Source organism: Phoxinus phoxinus (assembly GCF_949152265.1).
Source record: "Phoxinus phoxinus genome assembly, chromosome: 7".
NCBI classification, from domain to species: Eukaryota; Metazoa; Chordata; class Actinopteri; order Cypriniformes; family Leuciscidae; genus Phoxinus; species Phoxinus phoxinus.
In genome coordinates, this window is record NC_136882.1 from 26,418,659 (window position 1) to 26,440,864 (window position 22,206).

The 22,206-nt window shown below is 37.1% G+C and overlaps 1 protein-coding gene across 8 annotated transcripts in view; it reads left to right on the plus strand.

The window, feature by feature from the left end:
* The window catches only part of dachd (dachshund d), a 112,218-nt gene that overhangs the window by 86,782 nt on the left and 3,230 nt on the right, over positions 1-22,206 (plus strand). For 7 of the 8 annotated variants that reach the window (XM_079619738.1, XM_079619741.1, XM_079619735.1 and 4 more), the window contains 4 exons: positions 13,174-13,319; positions 15,139-15,286; positions 18,197-18,340; positions 19,484-19,552. In XM_079619738.1, the coding sequence (XP_079475864.1) occupies positions 13,174-13,319; positions 15,139-15,286; positions 18,197-18,340; positions 19,484-19,552 (507 nt within the window). The remainder of the gene's footprint in view (positions 1-13,173; positions 13,320-15,138; positions 15,287-18,196; positions 18,341-19,483; positions 19,553-22,206) is intronic. The other variant, XM_079619739.1, reaches the window with a different exon arrangement.

Below are 22,206 nucleotides of genomic sequence, written 5' to 3' on the forward strand. Positions count from 1 at the left end.
TTTTTACCAAATGAGAGCTGCTCTCACATAAATTATTCCTGCATTATTGATCATAACAGATGAGTCATATGTGATGACATTGATGAGTGGCAATGTAATATTGATGCCGCATGGCATGTTTAGTTATGCGAAATTTGATTTGTGTGGAGTACGTTCATATTGTAAAAATGCACATACACTTTTTCCAGTACTTTTTTGTACCACATTTTTAATAATGCTTAGAATTGTCCTAAAAGTCCTGACAAAACGGGGGAAATGATCACACCTGATCATGAAATAATTATTTCTAAGTCTACATAAAGCATCACTTCTTATTGAGTATTGCTACAAATAATCCCGATGCCTTCATTTTACAAGTGTATATATGATTATTACCCTTTCCCCCTTTCGTAGTTACCACAGTATTCAAACACATAAATGACCACATCCTCATCACAAGCATATTGTGTGACTTTGAAGAAACACTGTACCATCACTGAGTCTCTCTATTGACCGTACATCATGACTTTGGTTATGTGCGTGATTGATGCGTACACCCCCTCCTCTGAATTCAGCATTAAATGTGCGTGGAATAATCGGATCTGATTTGGCCAAACAGACAAGCGCAGAGATGCAGTCATATGAATAATGGAGCATGGCAGCCGCAGTATCACTCCGATAATTTGCCAGCTGGTCAGTGAATGGCAAAGCATGTGTTAGCCATTATATGATTTCATCATAAAATACCTCATCCCTAAGAACATCAAAAGATGCGAAAATAAAAGTTCTTTGCTTTTAAAAACTCAAATGAAAGAGAAAAATATGAATCATTAAAAAAGTGGTGTACAAAAAAACATGCTTTTATACTTTTAAGGTTAGTCTCACTGCATGTAACATTGCATTTGTGTATTGTTACTTGCAGATGGACTAACATTGTAAGATCTTGGATTTTCAAGTTTCATGACATTAAATTTAATAGACATGAAGGGAGTGGGGAAATCTACTGTGATATTTTTTTTTTTTTTTGTCTTGCAGAATTAGATATTGTTCTTGCAGTGCAAGAATGAAAACTCATTAGATTGCTTTGCTGATGTAATTGTCTTCACAAACCCTAAGGACAGAGGCTTTATTTCATTTAGAGCGTAACGCTTGAGAAATAATATGGCTAATTTCACTTAGCGTACTGCAGGAAATTGTACAAATTCGGAGGACCTTTTGAACAAAGTAAACATTATGATGTTTGATTCATGCTGTATCATATAGCATAATGGAAAGTGGGATGTTTTCCACTGTAGTAGTCTGTAAATACAAAAATGAACAGAAAGTTACTTGTTGTATATGGAAGACTATTTCTGCCTCAGAGTAAATTTTTTTAATAAATATATAAAATTTTAAGATAAGAAATAGTCACATTGTTAGATATGAACAGTCACGGTTACAAGAAATACATTTAAAATAAAAATGTTATTGTTATACAAGTACCTGTTAATTATTGTGGTGGAATTCTAAAAGTTGTTACTCATTACTCCCTACTTCAAAAATATAAAACGCATTTGATTGCGTATCAAGCATTTATTTTAATGCGTTACACTGATTTCGGTTTGATTAACCAGAAGCCAAAACTATTGAGCAAGGAATATACAGTGTTAGTTCAGAAATGTTTCCGGTCCAGCAGTTTTATGATCACCATCTTGCATTGTTGCGGAGACACTGTTTTTTTTGCTTAGCAAACATGTTACTTACAACACACCTCCGGTTCTTTAACTTCATGTCTGATCATGGTATACTTACACACTCTCCTTTCATCAGACACACTTGCTTTCCAAGCATGTTTTCTATTGCCTTTTTAAGTGTCCTTGAGATTCTGGCTTCAAAAGTGAAACGGACTGAGGCTTGTGCTGACTCGGCCGACTTTTCCTAAGACAAAAGGCTGGATCATTAGCCATGGGGATCTGAAATGTGACTTGGCAGACAATCGCGGTGTATGATCAAACAACTTGTCAGTGTGTTCTGTCGAAATGAAGGGGTGCGAAAAGAAAGAAAAAATCATTCAATAGAGGATCAATCAAGTTTGTGAGCAGCGAAACAAATAGTGCTGATGATGCAAACGTGGGCCGTCCCTCCAGGACATGGCGCTTCATTTGGATATTTGTTCTCCCTCATGAATGTTCCATTACGTGATACCATGGACTGCTAATCACATTCCACAAAAAAGACAGTGCTTTTAGGAATGTTGAAAAGCGAGTGGTTCTTTCTAATCTTTGAAATGCCTTAAAAGTGACAGAATGCTTTCTCCTGCCAAGATGTAAGGCTTAGATAGAGAGATAAATATGCTGTGGTCAGCTAAGAGTATCTCACGAGCAGAGAGGCAAATTTAATAATGTATTATCATTCACTAGAGAAGGTGAAATCTCCTTGTCCATCACAACACGCCAGGGCCGTTTTATGTTACCCTTCATTTCAAAGGGAGCAATGTGCTGCAGAGACACCTGCTCTGATAAAAAGGAAAGATGCAGCTCTTGGCCTAGAGGGTTAGGGCTTCGCTTTTTGATTGCACTGGTAGTTCCACCGTTTTCCTTTCGCTCAGTTTGCAAGTGAGTTTCTTTATGTTTTGCACTACAAGGGCAATTAGAGTGAACTCGGTTCATTGTGCAGCACGGACAGTCTCTTTGTGAATTCTAAGTACATATCCCTTGTACTTAGCATCTGCCCTTAACGGTATGCGCACTGCTGTGAACATATTTATCATTTGCTTGCCCTTGGACAGACGAAATGTAACAATTAGCAATGCCGTTTATGCTAATTTGCAATTCAAGATGCAAAAAGCTTAAGAACAACTGTTGTGTTAAGGTAAGGTTGACCCTGACTTTCTACGACCCAGACGTCCCAGACATAACAATTAAATACCTCAAAGATCATTGTTTTCTGTGCACGTTTTTGTTTTTGTAAACATCATGTTCACAGGCAGATTTACCAGACGTAACTAAAAAAGATGTTTTGCTGACATAAAACGCAGCTTTCACTTTGTACGTCCATTATAACTTGTATTAAAGGGACAGTTCACTCCAAAATGGAAATTCTGTTGTTGTTTTTGACTTCCAAAATATCGTCTCCTGTGTTCTGCAAAAGAATTAAAAAACAAAAACAAGGGAGAGTAAATGTTATAAATTCTTTTTTGGGTGAACTATCCATTTAATGTCATATTGGGGCACTTACACAGTAATGCAGCTCTCTTATTAAGCTGCTGAGTTTAGGGCAAAGTGTGTCAAATTTTACAATTTCACTGTTCCATAATTATCAACGGATACTTAGGGCTGTTATATCCTTTCACTGTGAACAAAATCGTTCCTAATAAAAGAGAATAGGGGGTGGAGAAAAACTGCGGGAAGACTAATTCTCTTCCAGCATTTGAAAGCTCGCCTAAGTGTTCCAGTCACCTTGACTTTGCAGCCACAGGCCCGGAGATGCTGTTGCTTATCCCGCCTAACCCCGGCCTGTCAATTAGGCGTTTAAAAATTAATCTCTTTAACTGGAAATACCATGCCAGCTTTCTTCCATCTGTAAATGGAGTGTTATTAATTCAAGCTGCGCAAAGCCAGTGTTATGAATAATGTTATCAAAACAGATTTCCACACGTTTAACACATCACCCGCTTTTAAAAATCCTAAGTATTTTTTTATAGCTGTGAACCAGACGCAAATGGATTTGCATCCATTTTCCTTTGCTCACGAGGGCATGAGATACACAGAGAGAGGGCGTCAGATGGGGGGCTCCTAAGCTCTGCTTTTTAAAAAGTTTACATTTACATTTCTTTTTGTCTTTCATCTTCTGTCTCCAAAGCGGCTCAGTACATAGAGCCTGGATTAGTGCCAGAGTCGATTGTCGCCCCAAACATCCTCATTCCCTGTAGGATTGCTGCGAATCACATTAATATGTCCGCCCGTCTTCGACGGAACGCACTCCACTGTGATCAGTCCACAGACTATCTTCCATTGCTCAGTGTTCGAGTGCTTGTTCTATCAAAGCGTTTTGATTATGTCGGGTTTTTTTACTCCTTGTTTGAATTTCTAATATCATTGCGTGTAAAATGTGGAAGGCATTTACATATTGGCGCCGAAACACATTTGTTTCTGTGTAAGGACAGCAATGTGCGCATTTATAAAAGATAAAAGAAGAGAAAATTCAAACAGATGTGAGCTGAGGACAATTCCAGTTAACAAAAATAAATAAAGATGTCCACACAGACCCATCTCTATGATTAGCACTAGATTGCGCAGAAGGCTTCCAGAGTGTGATTGTAGTAGGCTAATCTAGCTTGCAGGGTGTGCACCAGTAAGCATTCAATGATCGATAAACGGACTCATTTTGGGATGATTACTCCTATAATGCATGCTAATAACCCACCCCCCCCCCCCCCCATCCAAAAAAAAACTATTTTTTAGACTCTAAGGGTATGTTTACACGACAACGATATGCTTAAAACCGAGATGTTTTTCCTTTGAGTTTTCGCGTACAGACACCATTTTCAAAACGATCCTCATTCACATGGATTCGTGAAAACGCATATTAATACGCATGTGCATGACGTCATCGTCTTCAGAGATTCGCGTTTTTATTGTTTACACAAAGACCGTTTTCAAAAACATGCACTTTGGAACCCGTTTTTTAAAACTTTGCGTTTTCAGGCACCCAAAATGGCATTGTCGTGTAAATGAACGGCCAAAACGCATTCAAAGGTTTACGTTTTTAATTGAAGTCGGTGTCATGTAAACATCCCCTAAACTGAGACATGTTTGATTTCCAGACCTCAGTGATCATCACCCCCCACATAGACCCTAAACAAGACCCTCCACTACATACGAGTCCTGCGTACATTTGCTTCTCAAAAGGCAATTAATTCAAAGGCCTTTGAGAACATTATTTGCTCATCCTTCTTTACCTTTATTAATCGGGTTATGCAACCCTCTCTCGCAAAGCTTCATCCACCTTTGAGGAGTGTCTGTTTTTGGCAACTATGGTTGTCATTGTATGCCGAGTGCGGTCTTTCTGTAGGACGCTCACTTGAAGAAACAAAAGTAGTGGAGGGGCTTTTTTATGCAGTCATCACAGGCAGTCAAGCCTTTAATCCTCAGCGGTCCGATAATGACATCCCCTCTGCATTTATTACATGGAGGAGCGTGGAAAAACGCTGACTTTGAACAAATGAACACTCTGACCTTTATGCAATAAATATGACACAGGCCATATAAAAAGACAAGATATCTTCTTCTGCTGGGGTTTGCATCAGAGACTCTTTGCCTTGCCGCTGCTGTATGGCCCACCACCAGAAAACAAGATGTCTGCGACAATACAGCACATGAAATCACAAAGCATCAATCTGTGGAACACAAAGGAAATGTTTAGGAAAATGTTTCACAATGAAAGTCAATGGGGTTCAATGTTGCTTTGGACCTCATTGATATTAATTGTTTAGACAAAGCACTCTTCAAAGTTTCTTTTGTGTTTCACAGAAGAATGTCCAAATATAGGTTTGGAATGACAGGGTTAGTAAATGATGATAAAATGTTCATTTTTGGGTGAACTATTGGCGAGGCTAGCCCCCCCCCCAAAATGATCTAAACCCCTAATGCCCACCCTCAACCCAAGTCATATGTCCTGGCGCCAGGACTGCCCGTCAAACCTGCCCTTTATTTTTTAGTTTTTCCATAAGTTACAAAATATGACAATAAAAACATAATTAAAATGAATTCAAAGTATCAAAGTATATAGGTTCAAAGTATATAATGATAGTTGATGTTGTTAAAAATGGTAAGATCTTTAAAGTAGGAAATACCCAAAAGTTTTATTGCTGTTAATTTATTTGTTCTAACAATCATTTTATGCTCTGTGCATGCGTCTTGTAATCTTAACAGTTTGCTGTAGTTTGTTGCAACCACACAAGACCTGTATTTTTTTCCTCTGGTGGTGAACTGCTCACCATAAAGGCTGCTTTTGTTTTTATCCCTGACCGTGTGCGACAGTTAAGGATTTATGAAGATTTCCTCCCCTTCGCCTGCCCATCTGTGCGCCTGTCTTCAGCGTGGCCTTGAGAATATGTTTCAATTTATTAAGCCAAACCAAAGGACTCATTATTTCAGAAGAGGGGCACGGAGTGACACACAGAATTGGTTATTAATGGAAAGTCTCTGCCACAGGGCAGTTGAAATTTAATGATATCCTACAAGAAAATATGATGGTGTCACTTTCCCAAAAGTCATGCGAAATGTCAGCGTTTTAAGGTCCCGACGCTAATTTTATGCCCGTGCACAGTAATGTTTGGGAGCGCGTTTAGGAAACACGGCCCAGTGCCTGTGCTGATTATCCCCCTCACCTTCCTTGTGCTCTCAAATGGGTTTGTGCAGCAAGCGATTTAATCTCTAAGTGTAGGGAACATTAGTGGAGAGAGAGAGAGAGAGGGGAGAGAAACACCACAGTGCATTTCTCAGAGATAAGGCTTTCCAAGTCAAATGTTACCTGTTAATCCAGGGCCGACCGACTCCAGCACTTGACTTTGACTCTCAGCAGGAATTTGGTAATGGCTAATTTTCATCTCGGAATTAAAGAGCAGAAAAGAGCAAAGCCAAGTGGGTGTGAGCGGGTTTAGCGGTTCTGCGGTAGATAGCTGTAACAATCCTGTAACACGTGTGTATTCACCGTGCCCATATGCACAACATATGCACCTTTAAGTCATTCTAATGGAATTTGCCCACTACGGATCACAGCACACATTTCTAACTGTGGTGCATGTGTACATGTGCTGTAAAGGTAGAATTGCTTTCCCTTTCATTGCTTTTGTCTTTTTCTTGTTTTTATGTTTTGTTATGTACCCTAGTTACAGTTTGCCTGCAAGGCAGTGATGTATTGATATTCCGCAAAAATCTGGTTTTGAGGTTCCAACCAAAGCTTTAAATTTAAGCTTAGATAAAAGTGGAATATTTTTCACTTGTTGCCTTGCAATCGCTGATATTTCCTTCTATCTATCTATCTATCTATCTATCTATCTATCTATCTATCTATCTATCTATCTATCTATCTATCTATCTATCTATCTATCTATCTATCTATCTATCTATCTATCTCTCTATCTATCTATCTATCTATCTATCTCTCTATCTATCTATCTATCTATCTATCTATCTATCTATCTATCTATCTATCTATCTATCTATCGGTTTATCCATCCATCCATCCATCCATCCATCCATCCATCCATCCATCCATCCATCCATCCATCCATCCATCCATCCATCCATCCATCCATCCATCCATCCATCCATCCATCCATCCATCCATCCATCCATCCCTACCTATAAGGCAAACAAAACCTAAAGCTTTTAAAGCTTAAAAAAATCAAACAAGAGTTTCGAGTTTGTCTTGACGAACTGATTTCCTAGTTAAAATTACAGTTACATGACTTTTCCTTGAATTTCAATTTGAAATTTCAATTTCTCCATCCTGTTTGACACCTCAATTTAAATTCATCATAATAGTTGCATACTAAGCAGTGATTAGTCTCTTCTTTCTCATCCATTCTTTTTATCCATACCGTATAAATCACTCTCTGCCTTTTTTCTAACGTTTCTAAAAAAAAAAATTAAGTTCTTTTTTGGCATTCTTTCCTTTATTTTCTAGGACAGTACAAGAGTTCACAGGAAGCAGTGGTAGAGGAGAGAGGATGGAACTACAGACTCCGACCTAACTGTCTTTTTACCTATTTTTAAAAATATCCTTGGTGCTCTTCTATTTAATCATCATTTTGTTTTTTCGAGTTAGTGATACATTAACACTTTTAAAGAGGTTCTTCAAACTGGCCACTTTCGGTCAGGTCAGTAAAAACAGTTTGCTGTTGAAATATTTAATGGAATGCAGAAGAGAGAGCAGACAATGCAGTTTTAAAGATTCACCTCTGTGTAATGCACTGTTGTCTCCATTTATGAGACTGAAAGGTCATAACCACTCCCCTGGAAGGAGGCAACTTCTTCAGCCCCATTGGCAGGTCAAATAAAATGTAATTGTCTGCTGTAGGTAGCGGAGAGGGGAACTGACATCCTCCACGTTTTAAACATTCAATTCTCCTGCTGCGAGGAACACAGGTTTGCAAGGACACAGGCTTCACCTGTCAATATATCACAGTGACTGGCTAACCAAATGCTGCAATGCTTTCCCCCCTCTCTCTCCCTCCTCCGGCTCAGTGCCTTCATTGGAGAAATCAGCTGAAAGGTCCACTGGGACCTCAATTCAAACACTGCAACTTGCAACATATGGCACATTTTCAGCTCCCAAGGTCAATTAAAGCTATTTATTGAGAGAATGTTACTAAATTTCCCAAGGTTTCCACTCAATTCATCGCAGAGTGCCTTGTCTATCATATTAAAAATCAGTCGAGTGGTTTACACTCTCCTTGTCATGACTTTCCATCAAAGATATCAAAAGCTTTTGAAAGTGGTTCGAGACATTTTATCTTCTCTTATCGCAAACATCTCTTTTCGCTCTTCTCTTTTCCTCAACGCAGCCGCTCACAATACAAATCTAATAACATGTAAATTGGAGATAAGCCCAGATCCCTCCAAGTGATATTTTTTTTTACATTTATAGTTTTGTCAAGTTGATTTCTGAGCCCCTGTTTTAGCAGCACAACACATGAGGACTGAGAGAATTAACAGGAAAGGTGATTTATCATTGCAACCACACTGTCAAGGACTCCCACTGCTGCCACGGGAGGGAGGGACAGCGTTGCTCGCGTTTGTGTGTGTGTGCGTGCACATGTTTATGTGTGATTGTGAGTGTGCGTTGTTTTAAATTATGGCATTTCATTCCAAATGCGTCGTATTTACAGCGTCCCATTTTTATTTGCGGCTCCTATTATCCAGCGAAACAGTTGCGCATGAAATGTTATTTGTGACACGGCTGACCTAAAAGGATTTCATAAGGATTTCATTTTTGAGGCAGAAAGCTGCAAACGGACCTGTCACAGCTGCTGCTGGCAGCCCCGGTGGAGAAATATCACCTGGAAAACACAGCTCTCTCCTTCGCTCTCTTCATCATGCTGGCGTCTGGCACTGTAATTAAGTCCAAGTCAATGATTCTGGACCAATGGCAGGAAATAAACAGCTAAAGCCTGGCCAAAATGGAGTGCTAGAAACAAGAGAATGCTCACAGACACAATTGCGCTCAAGTGTGGCAAATGTAAATGGAGACTGACCAAAAAAAAAATGACAAATTTCGGTTATTTGAGAGCTGAATTGGTCATTTGAGATGAAATGTGCTGTTTGCTTTCTAATGCATGACAGATTGTTTCCTAGTAACAAAGCAATATGAGCCACCCTGTGATCCAGTATTGTGTTTGCGGCGAGGTCCTGCTGAGTCTAAAGCAGAAGTTGGTTTAAGCAATGATGTATTATTAATGCCAACACCAAATCCAGGACTACGGTGGCTGCAAACCAAATACAGGCTTCTGACATCCAATTCTCCTCTATTGTTTCTCATTTGCTGATTCGCTACATGTTTGGCATCCAAAGAATCAGAGCCATAAATGAGACAAAGAGACGAAAACATACTGTGTGTATTCTGTGATGTAATAATTTCATCAAATTCATATCATTCACTGTTTACATGATCTGTTAATGATTGCACAAAACTATGCCATCGAACAGCATTAAAACAACTTTTTTATAATTATTTTTTTCTTTTACATTTGATTACAAGCAAATGCACATTCATTATTCGGCCGCCCATTGCCAGTAATGATCTGGAGTAAAATGCTAGTTAAATCGGGGAGAGATTGGTGGAGACCCTCAATGGATTCCCAGCACTCCTCTTGGCCTTTCCTCCGTCCAAGAATTTCGAATCGTAAAGTCTTAATAGTGGCGGCTGATATTCAACTGTTGGTCGGCTGAATGTTTCCAGGGCATTTGCAGATGCTCGGAATAATCTCTTATGTTTTGCTGCAATCTGCTGCGGAGATGGTTGAAATAAATACTTTAAACTAATTAATGTAGGACCAGCTGTTACCAAGCCTTGGCTGGCGTTAGTGAATGCTGATGGCAGAAGAGGGGCTCCTCAAGTCGTGCCGTGTTTGTGCATGATTTAGGGAGTCGTATAAACACGTATTAATTCTGTATGAGGGCCTGATTCTGGGGTTTAATACCCAAACTGAAATGCACGAGAAATTGATTTCTAGGCTTTTTAATTACTAGTATATAATGATTTAAAACAAATGTTGTAATGACTTATAATACACCTTCTAATTAGCTGTATTATATTGCAAAATATAATATAAAAAAATATTGCCCATAATTAGTTTAAACAAACACTTACAATAAATGCATAAACCACGATGTATAGCTTATCCCATACCATTTGTGCTTTGAATGAATGAACAAGAATTTTGTAGGTGTTTAATTAAATATGAGGTATAACAACATAATGATTTTTACAGATTTTCTCATTTAGAATATTTGATCTAAATTGCAAATAAAACACTGAAGTTAGGAAGTGGATTTATGCATTGCAATATTATAGTATATTGTATAAAAATAGATGTTCATTTTGAAATTCGCTAAAGATTACATTTTACTGTGTTAAATTATTAGTGTTGCCAGCCAGAAGATGAACATTAAGGGAGTGTTAGATGACTGCAATAATGTGATGTAATGTAAAAATGGAGGATATTCGCATGCTCAAAATGGTACACATGTAGTTGTGCATCCCTAGATAAAATGAACTACACTGTATATAAAAAGGCATTATCAATTCATTCATAATGCGTATGCGTTACATTAATAGAACGTATTATTGCGATATTCTTCTTTGTTTTTGCCGTTTAGACAGTCTGAATCATCGTGTTGTGTTCTGTTAGTAGCTGACATGGCCTGTGTGTTTTCTCGTTTTGTAGCTGGCAGAATGTTGTGAGACTTCTTCTGTGATTGGCAGCCCGCTATGACAGCGTGAAGATAGTGTCAGCGCAGGGCTGTGTGGTTTAAAGTGAGTTATGATAGTCTGTGTGTACATGTTTGGCCATGTGTGTGTGGAGATGGATTCAGGGGGTTATGAGGCCTTTACGTGTGTGTAGTGATGGATGCAGGCCTATGATAGCCTGTATAAGGCTGTGGCTGTTAAGATAAATGTGAAGTTTTGATGGCCTGTGTGTGTGTGTGTGTGTGTGGGGAGAGAGATGTAGAGTTATGATTGGCCGGGCAGCAGATGGCAGAGGTCTGCCCTAACGGAACTGATGAATGGCAGATGATGTCATCAGGGCACTGACAGGCACTGGTGGCTGCTCACAGGAAGTGAGCAGGAATCTGCTTTACATTTCAGACCCACTGGACATCTGCTCAGTGTCCACACTCACGTTATTCTCTTTCAGATGCAACTTGTTTAATACTTTACCTAAGGTAGTACTGTAGCCTAGTGGTTAAAGATCTGGCTGGTAACTGAAAGAATGCAGGTTCAAACCTCAACTATATCAATACTTTACAACAAAACATACTTAAATATGAATTTTAAATGATGCATCGTCCTCATTATAATATAATATATTATTACAGCAAATTAATTGAAACATTTGTTTATTTAGTTTTAATGTGTGTGAAACATTGTCATTAGACTGTAGATTATGAAATGCAACTTTAATTCATGGAATTATTAAATAATGAATTACAATACTTTTGAAATAATAATAATTGCTAAAAAAAAACTAACACCAGATTTTTTAATTATTATTATTATTGCAGTTGTAGCAGGCAGAATGTTGTGAGATGTGCACTCTAAAAAATGCTGGGTTGTTTCAACCTAATTTTGGGTAAAATATGGACAAACCCAAATGTTGGGTTAAAAATGTAATGTAAAAATTTAACCCAATGGCTGGGTTTGTCCATATTTTACCCAAAATTGGGTTGAAACAACCCAGCATTTTTTAGAGTGTGTGTTATATGAGTGTTGTGCATGTGTTCCTGTAGCTCATGGTCAAACACGGCAGTAGGGACGCCAAGGTCATGGTTTTTAATTCCAAGAAACACATGTTATTAAAGTGTGTTGCATGTATTGTAAATGGATTTGGATTGAAGTGTCTGCCAAATGCATAAATGTAAATGCGATGCATATTGATTGTAACATAACTGTTTACTACACTATAAAGGGGATTACATTTTTTTTTAAATCTAATACGAGGTACTTCAGATTCCTTTCATTTACCAGCATAATGTTTAATAAGTTGACATGGTGATTAATCTTGGAAAGCTGTTTGTAAAGACATGCTGCACACTTTACAGTGCTCATCCCAGCGTTTTCTCTCCTTATGACATTCAGCTGGAAGTCCCAGTGGACTAGGTGATAAAATATATACTCTTTAATGTGCCAGCCCCTGTTTTTATTTGTCTGGTAGACATAAAATCCTTTTTCTTTTATTTCCAGAGGGTTTTAACGGCAGCCCCACCTGTGACATTTTACACCTGCACATTTATGTGTCAACCATCGACTGAGAGAAAATAAATGATATTTATTTTCCTCCTCTGTTTTGCTCTACCAGGTTCCTCTTGAATCTCTTCCAATCATATTGATTTTTTATGCACCGATTCCTTTGAGGGAGTTAATTCATTTGCCCAGAATGGCATTGCCAGTCTGCTGAGGGGGCGGCAGTAGTGTTGAAACATGGTCAATGAGGGTTCACCACCTTGTGCCATATGGCCTTTGTTGAGAAGCCAGGGCCCTTGATAATCTCAGCTAGCCATATGCATCTGCTTGAGTGCAGTTTTTCCCTATCAGAGAGTTTTCGTGCCATATGGAACGGGTGGGCTTTGTCTCCCAACATATCCATGCCCTCAATGCTACCGAGAAACACATCATTTCCAAAAATGCAAATGCCTATTTCTTAGAAGGGCCTCTCATTTTATCTGTATGTAAAATCTCTCAAGCATTTATAGCGGCTATAAATACAGAAGCATCAATAATAGAGTGCCGCGTGACACTGACAGAATGGGCTATCAATCATATGTGCTTGATTGGGCATGCTTGTATAGATGTTAATTTTACATCTCACAAACAATCTGGGTGTATAAACACCAATTCAGGAAAATAATGATTTATTTTACAGCACAGTACTACATGAAGTGTGTCATCTGTTGTGCTGAATGTGTATGTTTCTCTGCTTGCCACCAGAAGAAACCCCCATGTGCACGCCGACGGCGAGAGACGGCTATGAGAGGCTGTCGTTTGCAGGTCAGACTTTACCTCCGGGATTCCCCTCACCCTTCCTCTTCCCCGATGGGCTGTCGTCTATAGAGACCCTCCTGACTAACATCCAGGTAAGAGACCTCTCTGTCAGAAGATGAAATACGCCATGAATGGTCTTTCTTGATCCAGTTCTCCCTGGTTGCTTCAGATGGTCTTCTAGTGAATTGGTCAAATGAAAAGTCTCTGATGATTCACAAAGCATTAATAAAATTTGCTTGGCAAAAATGTGTTATGTTGGGAAATCAGCTAAGACCATCAAAGGCTCTCAGGCGGGTTTAGGGTAAGGATGAATTTCCCTCAATTGGACATTTGAAAATGTTTTTTTTTAACCTATTGAAGTATAAGACATCCAAAGAAACTGTCGCACAATATCTGAAATAAATGTTCAATAACCAAATTGCTAAACAAACCAAATTGATGAAGTGGACTTCTCAGTATTAAATTATAAAAGTAAAAATAGAATAAGTCAGAATTGAGTAATAAATGTCCCTTGAATTTTATGTTTGCTATAGTAACGTTCTATTTTAGCCCACTGTGGACGGGCCAGCTGACACGTCATGATCTTATCACGTCATGTGTCATAACACAGTGAACACCAGTGATTCTGAAGATTACACATAATGGAAGGAGATGGCACATAAAGTCGTTTATCACAATTTATGGCAGTCTAAAGCCACTGTTTGGAAAATATTGTGAAAGGAGGCTGATGTGCAGTGATATTAGCATCACGCTTGAGGTTAAGTCAAACATTCATACAGTAAGAAATATTCATGCTGTTTACATATAATCATTTAGAAGATACTTTTATTCAAAGCAACTTTCAAAAGAGGAAAAACAAACAGTTCCCTATATTGATAATAAGAAGTATTTTTTCTTGAGCACCAAATCAGCATATTAGAGTACTATGTATCAAAAAACAATTATTTTTAATAAGAAGTGCCTTTACTAACTTAATACCCGGTGCAGTTGCCTGTGGCAGGTTTGTAAAAAAAAGTTGAAATGCTAGTTTTCTGGGTGCTCCTCTAGCTGATGTTTTTCCCCATCAAAACAAATGCACAGCCGCATATATTCACCGCGACTCCCTTGATCACCACTGTGGTTGTCATGCAAGTGAGACCCAGTCAGAAAGATGAATGTAGTTGATTAACACCGCCTCTGAGACTAATGATGTGGGTACAGTATGGGGAGTGAGAGGTTTGCTCATTGCTCTTGTGATATGGCCATCAGATCTATCGCGCTGCTTTCGGCCCCATTGTTAATTAGCAGGACTCAGTTCAGTCAGTCATCTTTAATCATGATTTCAGGGTAATGTTTTGATTGAACATTCACACACAAATCAACAAAACGAACCCAAGCAGAAAATTGAGATAAAGCAACTTAGACTAAATTGGGGTCATACGAAGGAACAATTAGTATGATATAGCCCATTGCATTTGGCTTAATTGCATGTGTACAGGGAATAATTGTTTTGAAATGGTCACCGCGCTGTTTGCACGGTAAATACCTTTTTAAGTGTTGTTTTGAGACAAGCTGCTGTTTAGTTCAAGATTTGATCGTTCTTATACAATCTGCTGCTTCACAAACTGACAAACAGAAGTTATAGTTTAAGAGCTTATATTGTGTCCATGACATGTTGCTGTTCGTTTGAAGTGTGACAGTTCATCCAAAAATGAACGTTCTGTTATCATTTGTTCACCCTCATGTCTAGTTTTGTTTTGAATACCACCGTCTTTGACATTGACTTTGAAAAACAAGTTTCTTCGAAGTAGTTTCCGAACTTCGAATGCCAGTGCTTTATCATAAAATAAAGCATTCATATAGTTGATTGACTCCTGAGTAGGTGTGTGTGGACTGTGTATAACGTGAGTTTGTCTCCTGCTGCTGTTGAAGGGTTTGCTGAAGGTGGCGATTGATAACGCCCGCGCTCAGGAGAAACAAGTGCAGCTGGAGAAAACAGAGCTAAAGATGGAGCTGTTTAGAGAGCGAGAGCTCAGAGAAACCCTGGAGAAACAACTGGCTGTCGAGCAGAAGAACAGAGGTGCGTATTACTAACACACACAGCGCACACACACACATACACACTTAGACCATAGAGTGCAACATTTTTTTTTCCTCACTACAAAAAAATATACAATGTGTCATCTTTTTATGTCAACTGCTTCATCTTAATCAGCTTAAGTATTTTCAGTTTGACTAATTAGTTTAAGGACTTATTATCTATAAAATTAAACCAACAGAATTTTATGTGATAACTGGATTATACACTTTCTGAGTAAACTGTGTGTTGCTTTCTTGTGTCTCATGGTATTGCTAGTCAAATGCTAAGAAATATAGGTGATTACAAGGTCATTGCTAGGCAGTTACTAAAGGTACTCTGAGTAAGTTTTGCAATTATGCGAAAGCAGCCACCACAATTATACGGAGCCCCGCATTTGACATGCGGGACAAATAAAGTATGTACTGTATATCGCGGCCACAAATTAACAATTTGTTCCTACAACTAATCCTCCCTCATTTTAAGTAAATCGTGTGTACATTGCACAATATAATAATTTGTCCCATTTTACTAAATTGTGGCCACGTTGGAATAATTTGTTTCCTTGTTTTAACTAAATCAAACAGATTAGTTCAATGTGGCCACGATTTACTAAAACGGTTGAATTAAGTCATAGGAACAAATTATTAACTCTTTCCCCGTCGTTGACGGAAATTTCCTGCTTTCCATGTTTTCACTGTTATATGGTAGGGGGCGCTATTACAAATCTTCTGAAAGAGTGCAGAATCTCCTGATCAAAACAGGTGAAGAAGAAGCAGAAACAAGCGATAGCATATGTAAGCAGATGCATATGTAAAATAAAGCGACCATCAACATTAAACAGCATATAATTCTAAACTGTCTTATGTTACTGAATGATATATTGACCAATGATGAAGTATAGGACTGTGAAAGCTTTAGGGGTGTTTATAGACTTGATCCCAATCTGGATGTTGTCTTTGAAAAAACACATTTTTCTCAGCTTTTTGCTCAAAATGTTTTTTTTTTTTTTACTTTTCCACATTCAAGTGTTGATCAAAAAAGAATGCATTAAGCTAGAATAAAACAGTTTTTTGTTGTTGTTTAAAAGCAGAGGGTCTGTTCTTTCTTTTGACATTGTATATTCAGATATTCATAAAAAAAAATATTCTGGGGACCATTAAAATGTTGGGTAAATGATGGCGGTGGTGGTGGCTGGCAACTTTTTTCAAAAACGCTGGCAGGGAAAGAGTTAATAAGTTTTTTTTTTGTCATCTCAATACCCCTGCATGTGGGGTTCTGTATTATTGGGCCTGCAACATTTAAATATACCGGATGTTACAAAAAAAATCAGACGAATTATTTACTGAGACTTTTTTGTACCCTTATTTAGAATTTTGCTTGTAGCTTGTTTGTGCTAAGAACATGAATGCCAAGTCAAATCACACCACCTGTTATGGACGTGTGTGTGTGCGTGCGTGCATGCGTGTGTGTTTTTAGTGATCATATATTTGATTTCTGACTAGCAAACAGTAAAACAAAAAAATCCATAGACTTACGCGTTCAACATTTTGGGGTTGTTAATTCATTTATATATTTATTTGAAAGATTAAATACCGTACTTCAGGATGGATGCTTTAAAAAAAGTGACAGTAAAGGCTTTCACATTGTTACAGAACAAAAAAATATTCTTTAAATAAATGTTATTTTTAACTTTCTATTCACCAAAGAATCCTGAAAAAACTAAATGTATCTGATAACTGATAATATTTAGAAATGCTACTTGTGCACCAAATCTGCATATTAGAATGTTTTCTGAAGGATCGTGTGGCTGAAGTAATTCTAGGCATCAGTTTTTCATCAGAGACTTTTAGTGGCCTTTTTTGTCTTGGGCTTATAAGCCAACCACCCACAATTTTTTTTGCATGGACAAGTACCAAAAGAAAAAAAAAACTTCATAAATGCCAATTTTCAAAGCATAGAACAATTTGTGCGAGAGTGCATTAAAATAACCTGAACATCTATGTTATAAACACAGTTATTAATTACAGGCACACAAAACAAAGTGATAGAGACAAGGTCATAAATCGAGCAGAATGAGGCATATTCACATTACGATCAATACATGAGCACAAATTGATTATGTGTGCAGAAGTGTTTTTGGGAATACAGTATATTACAGTAACTACATACATAGACAATGAAAATGAAAGATATACTGTACAAAGCTTTCATTTGAGTGAATGTGGTTAAACTCATGGAAATATGAATAAGTAATTTATATGGAAAATGTTTCTAAATGAGCCACAATATTTCTCGAGGGAAGGCCATGATTGGACTACAGATTGATAATAGTTTAGCTAATAATTTTCAACTCTCTTTGAGATTAAAAGTGATATGTGTATTACAGATGGCCTCTAGTTACATACTCTATTGTATTTTATTATTACATGAACATATAATTATGAATCTACATTTTGGCATCAATAAATGATTTCGATTTTTTTTTTCTGCACAAAAGTATTGTTAAGTGTGATTTAATGGTCTCATGTTCTATGTATTTATCCTACATAATGAATCAAATTGAGCTTATTAAGCCAGTTTCACAGAAGGTTCCTTCTAAATGTGCCTACAGCCCTCCAGCTTTCTTCTGTTTAATATTCAGCGTGCCTCTCCTTCTTTACAGAAAGTTTCCCTTAACCTCGTCTCATTGGCATTTTAACCTAGGTTAATCCAGGTTATCGCTGGCTCAATTATTTCGCTAATGACACAGTCAATTTCTCATTGAACATTTTTTTTTCAGCTGCAACTTTTCTATGAATATTTCCTCACTGACAGAGTTTGAAAACCAGCTCTCCATCCTTTAATCCAGCTACACCCTCTGCAAATGACTGGGGTCCTTGACTGCTGCTTTTCTGTGTTCTTTGCACACAGCGATCATTCAGAAGCGATTGAAGAAGGAGAAGAAAGCGAAGAGGAAATTGCAGGAGGCACTGGAATATGAGTCTAAACGACGAGAGCATGTGGAGCAAACCCTGAAACAGACATCACCCACAGAAAGTCTCAGATCACTCAACGGTGAGACAACTTGCCTGTCTAACGTTGACATACTTCAGTTGGTTGAAGGGTGTATTTTTGCCATTCCTAGATATGGAATTTGCTATGTTGATAAAGGTCACTTCATGTAAAATATATTTCATTCATTTGCTGAGAATAATCTGATGAAATATGCTTCAGTATGTTAGATATTACTACAAAACGAAACCTTCACATCGGGGTCTTCATTGCAAGGGTTTATTTTGGGATGATGACCAGGTGACTATAGAATACATGTTCCCAATTAATACACACCTACTGACCAAAAAAAAAAACATAAATGGGCATGAAATATTATAAAAGTCAAAAAAAATATTATATGAAGAAAAAAAGGAATTATAAAAGAGACTTGAAGCTTGCACGTTTATCCATAAAGTGTGTTTGGGACAAATTGTACTGTCATGTGGTCATGATAAAATGTATGACTGCAAAAAAAATCTGTATAATAAGCTGATATGTAATGTGAGAACTTTGTAATATGATGAAGTGTGCGATAAAAAAACATATCTTACAAGCATTTTCTTTTCCAAATCTGGTTCATTCTGAGTGCTGTCAAAGAAATTTTAGCAAAGTGTTGTTAATATTAACTAAAAGTAAATCAAAACCACTAAATGTTTGATCATTGTTGTTAAATTAAATAATGCTTTGATAAAATAAAATACAAATATAAATATAATATAAAAAAAAATCTAAAATTAGAAATGTTGCTTGTCATCAAACTGAAATAAAATATATACGTGCTAAAATGACTAAAACTAAGATAAAAATAAATTAAAATTGAATAAAGATATAAAACTGATATTAAATTATAAAAGCACATAACAAAAATGTTAATTAAAATGAAAATGTAACCCTTTTATTACATCCTAAAAGGTTTAAAATGTTGAATGAAACAAGTATATTCTACATAAGCTACATCTGTAAGATCTATAAGATCAGGGCAACCACGGCGAAATTCTCTGTTCAGTATTCATAACGCTGCTCATCCATTGGTCGAAACTTTGCCCTGACCCGAGCGATCTGCTGAGCACATCCACCCATCACGAAAGACGAGGCTAGAAAACTTTCCTAATTAAGCGCAGATGTCATGGATGTTTAATCGTCATTATCTTTTCATTTTGCCAGACTCGTTGACCCAGGAGATAGAGACTGACCGCAGCAGTGGCAGAACAGATGCTGAGAGGACAATACAAGGTACGTGTTTTTCAAGAGACTATAAATCTGGCCTCAGCTCCGGTATATGAGCCTCGCTTTAACTCGGCCTGCTGTTCACGCATGCAGCCTGCCATCTGGGCCGCAGATCCTACAGTTCAAGACAAAGGTCAAGATCAGTGGGATCTGTCAAGAGAACATATCTAGACAGGGAAAATATATGAAATTATGACAGTGGCATGGTCTGCTGAGTTGGAGAGTTGAAGGAGTTTGATGAGATATTAAACAAGGAACAAGGAGAAGATTAAACATTAAACAAGCCCACTGAGTCAATTAAAATTGTACTTTTGTTTTGGAGTTTTTTACCAGCAGGGATGTATTAAAATATTATTAAAGGGATAGTTCAACCAAAAAATGTCATATTATTTCATCATTTACTCAACCTCAGGTACTTCCAAACCTGTAGGAATGTATTTCTTCTGTAGATCTGTAGAAGGTTTTGATTTGTTTAGTTTTTTTTTCATTCAGTGAAAGTCAATGGTTTTCCACATTGACTTTCTTTATAAATGTGCCTACGTCTATAATATACAGATTATATTATATATATATATAATCAATATGGTATTCAGCTCAATAGGTGGAGGTAAAGGATAATATTATATGGATAGAATCTATGGATAGAATCATTTTAAAGATAGACCCCCTTGACAGTAAGACCCTTTCTGTTATGTACCTCAGAGACCAATCCAATTTAATGGGCATAATAAGAAGTTTCATTATCTGAAGATGACCCACAGTGGAGCACAACACACCCACTCAAATAAATACACACACACTTTATTGGTTTATGGGTATTTATGGACCCAGGTTTAGTCTGGTATCGTTTCACAGAAAACCACTTGCCCATTTGCAAATGTTTCAGTCACACTCTTTTAACTACACCTTAAGTGTTAAGTCGCTCATCGCTCTGATGTCTATTTTAATTGTACCCAGCAGCACATGTGATACAAAAAAAAACGTCGTCTTGAGTGGTCTCAATTTCCCTTTGAAAATAGTGTGTGGAAATTGCTATGAAATGTGGGAAATGGCATTTTAATACCCCGTCGCAAGTAAAAGCCCCGTAACCCAGTTTGATTAGCCTAGTTAATTTTTTGTGTGTGTGTGAAGGAAGTTTTTAGTAAAAATAAATGGAGATCCAGTGCAAGGAGTATGATTTTGCCCAACTAAATCGAGTGACATTGACTTGATCTACAGGAAATTATTATTTTTTTCAGAGCATATAATGTCATTAGCATTATGATGGTTCTTATGTCTAAAGATTAATAATTTTCCAGTATTAATTGCTAAAGTTAATATAAGTATGGAGGGGAGAAAAGCTTGTTCACTACTTGCTACTTTTGTCAGTAGTTCCTTTGAGCAGACATATTGTGAAATTTGAGATATTTAGGTCATATGATCTGGAAATAAAACATATGTATGTTTTTACAGACAAGACTGTAGTTATTGCTCCACAAGATGCAATCATTTCATAGGTTTTATGGTCAGTGCCCTTGAAGAATTGACTTAAAAACTGGCCACGGGAATTGTGTATTAAAATAGCGTGTGTGTCTGTTCAATTATTTCTGTGTTCATGTCATGGTTACTGTGGACTACAACCAGTGTGGCATAATTACTCTTAAATGGCAAAAACATAAAAAAGGGTGCTGATAAATTACACTTGCATGTGAGGGAAAAATTCTATTCCAATCTGTATACAAAAAACAAAAAAAAACAAAGAGACGTGCTATAATTTCAGCACTTGGCTGTTGGGAAAAAAAATAATAATGAGAGCATAATTTCAGAGAACTAATTATTTCTATTTGTCTTTTGTCACACTCTGTAATTCTGCTATATTAACACAGTCTGTGTTTATTAATTGCTTTTCCAGTGTTTTGAATCCATTCCAAGAATAAGCTTGACTGTTTTTCCTGGCTCCTTGCTTCTGGGAGCACATCTCGCCACTAATTCCTTGTGATACCGAACATAATATCTCCCCGGTATCTCTTCCCGATGCTCAGCGCGCGCCTCTCGATGTTTTCTGCAAGTTTACACGACCCTGTGAGGGGAGATAAAGTTTTTTTTGTTGCAAGATTAAACATCAAAACAGTTAAAGTGAAATTAAAATTAAATGAATGAATGTCACTGAAGCAAAAAAGGCAGTAATTAATGGTTCCCTTAATTGTCTTCATAAAATATTTGCATGGGCATAATTTGCATAATTTACATGTATTAATTAATCTTTCAAAGGAATTTTATGCTGAGAGAAGCCAAAAATCCCTTTGTTTTATTTAGTATCTAATGAAATATTTATCCTCTTTAATGAACTTTTTCATCTCGATTTGAATATAAAAATGCCAAAGTTTTAACATATTTTAATGAGGGGGTTCTTTCATAAAACAACATGGCAGTCATTCGATTTTTCCCACTCAAGAAACATTCCTGGCACTGTTTGCCAAGCTAGTTTAGCTACACTCCATTTGACCCAGAATTAATATGCTAATTTGTACATTTAAGATTAGCTTTCTGCTTGTTTTTGTTGTCGGTTTTCTCATGTTTTTTAAAATTGACTGTGGTATTTTAATATTTTAATTGTATATTTTCTAAATAATTTAGGATAATAGTTTTGCTTTTATTTTTTTGATTTTCTTTATTGAATA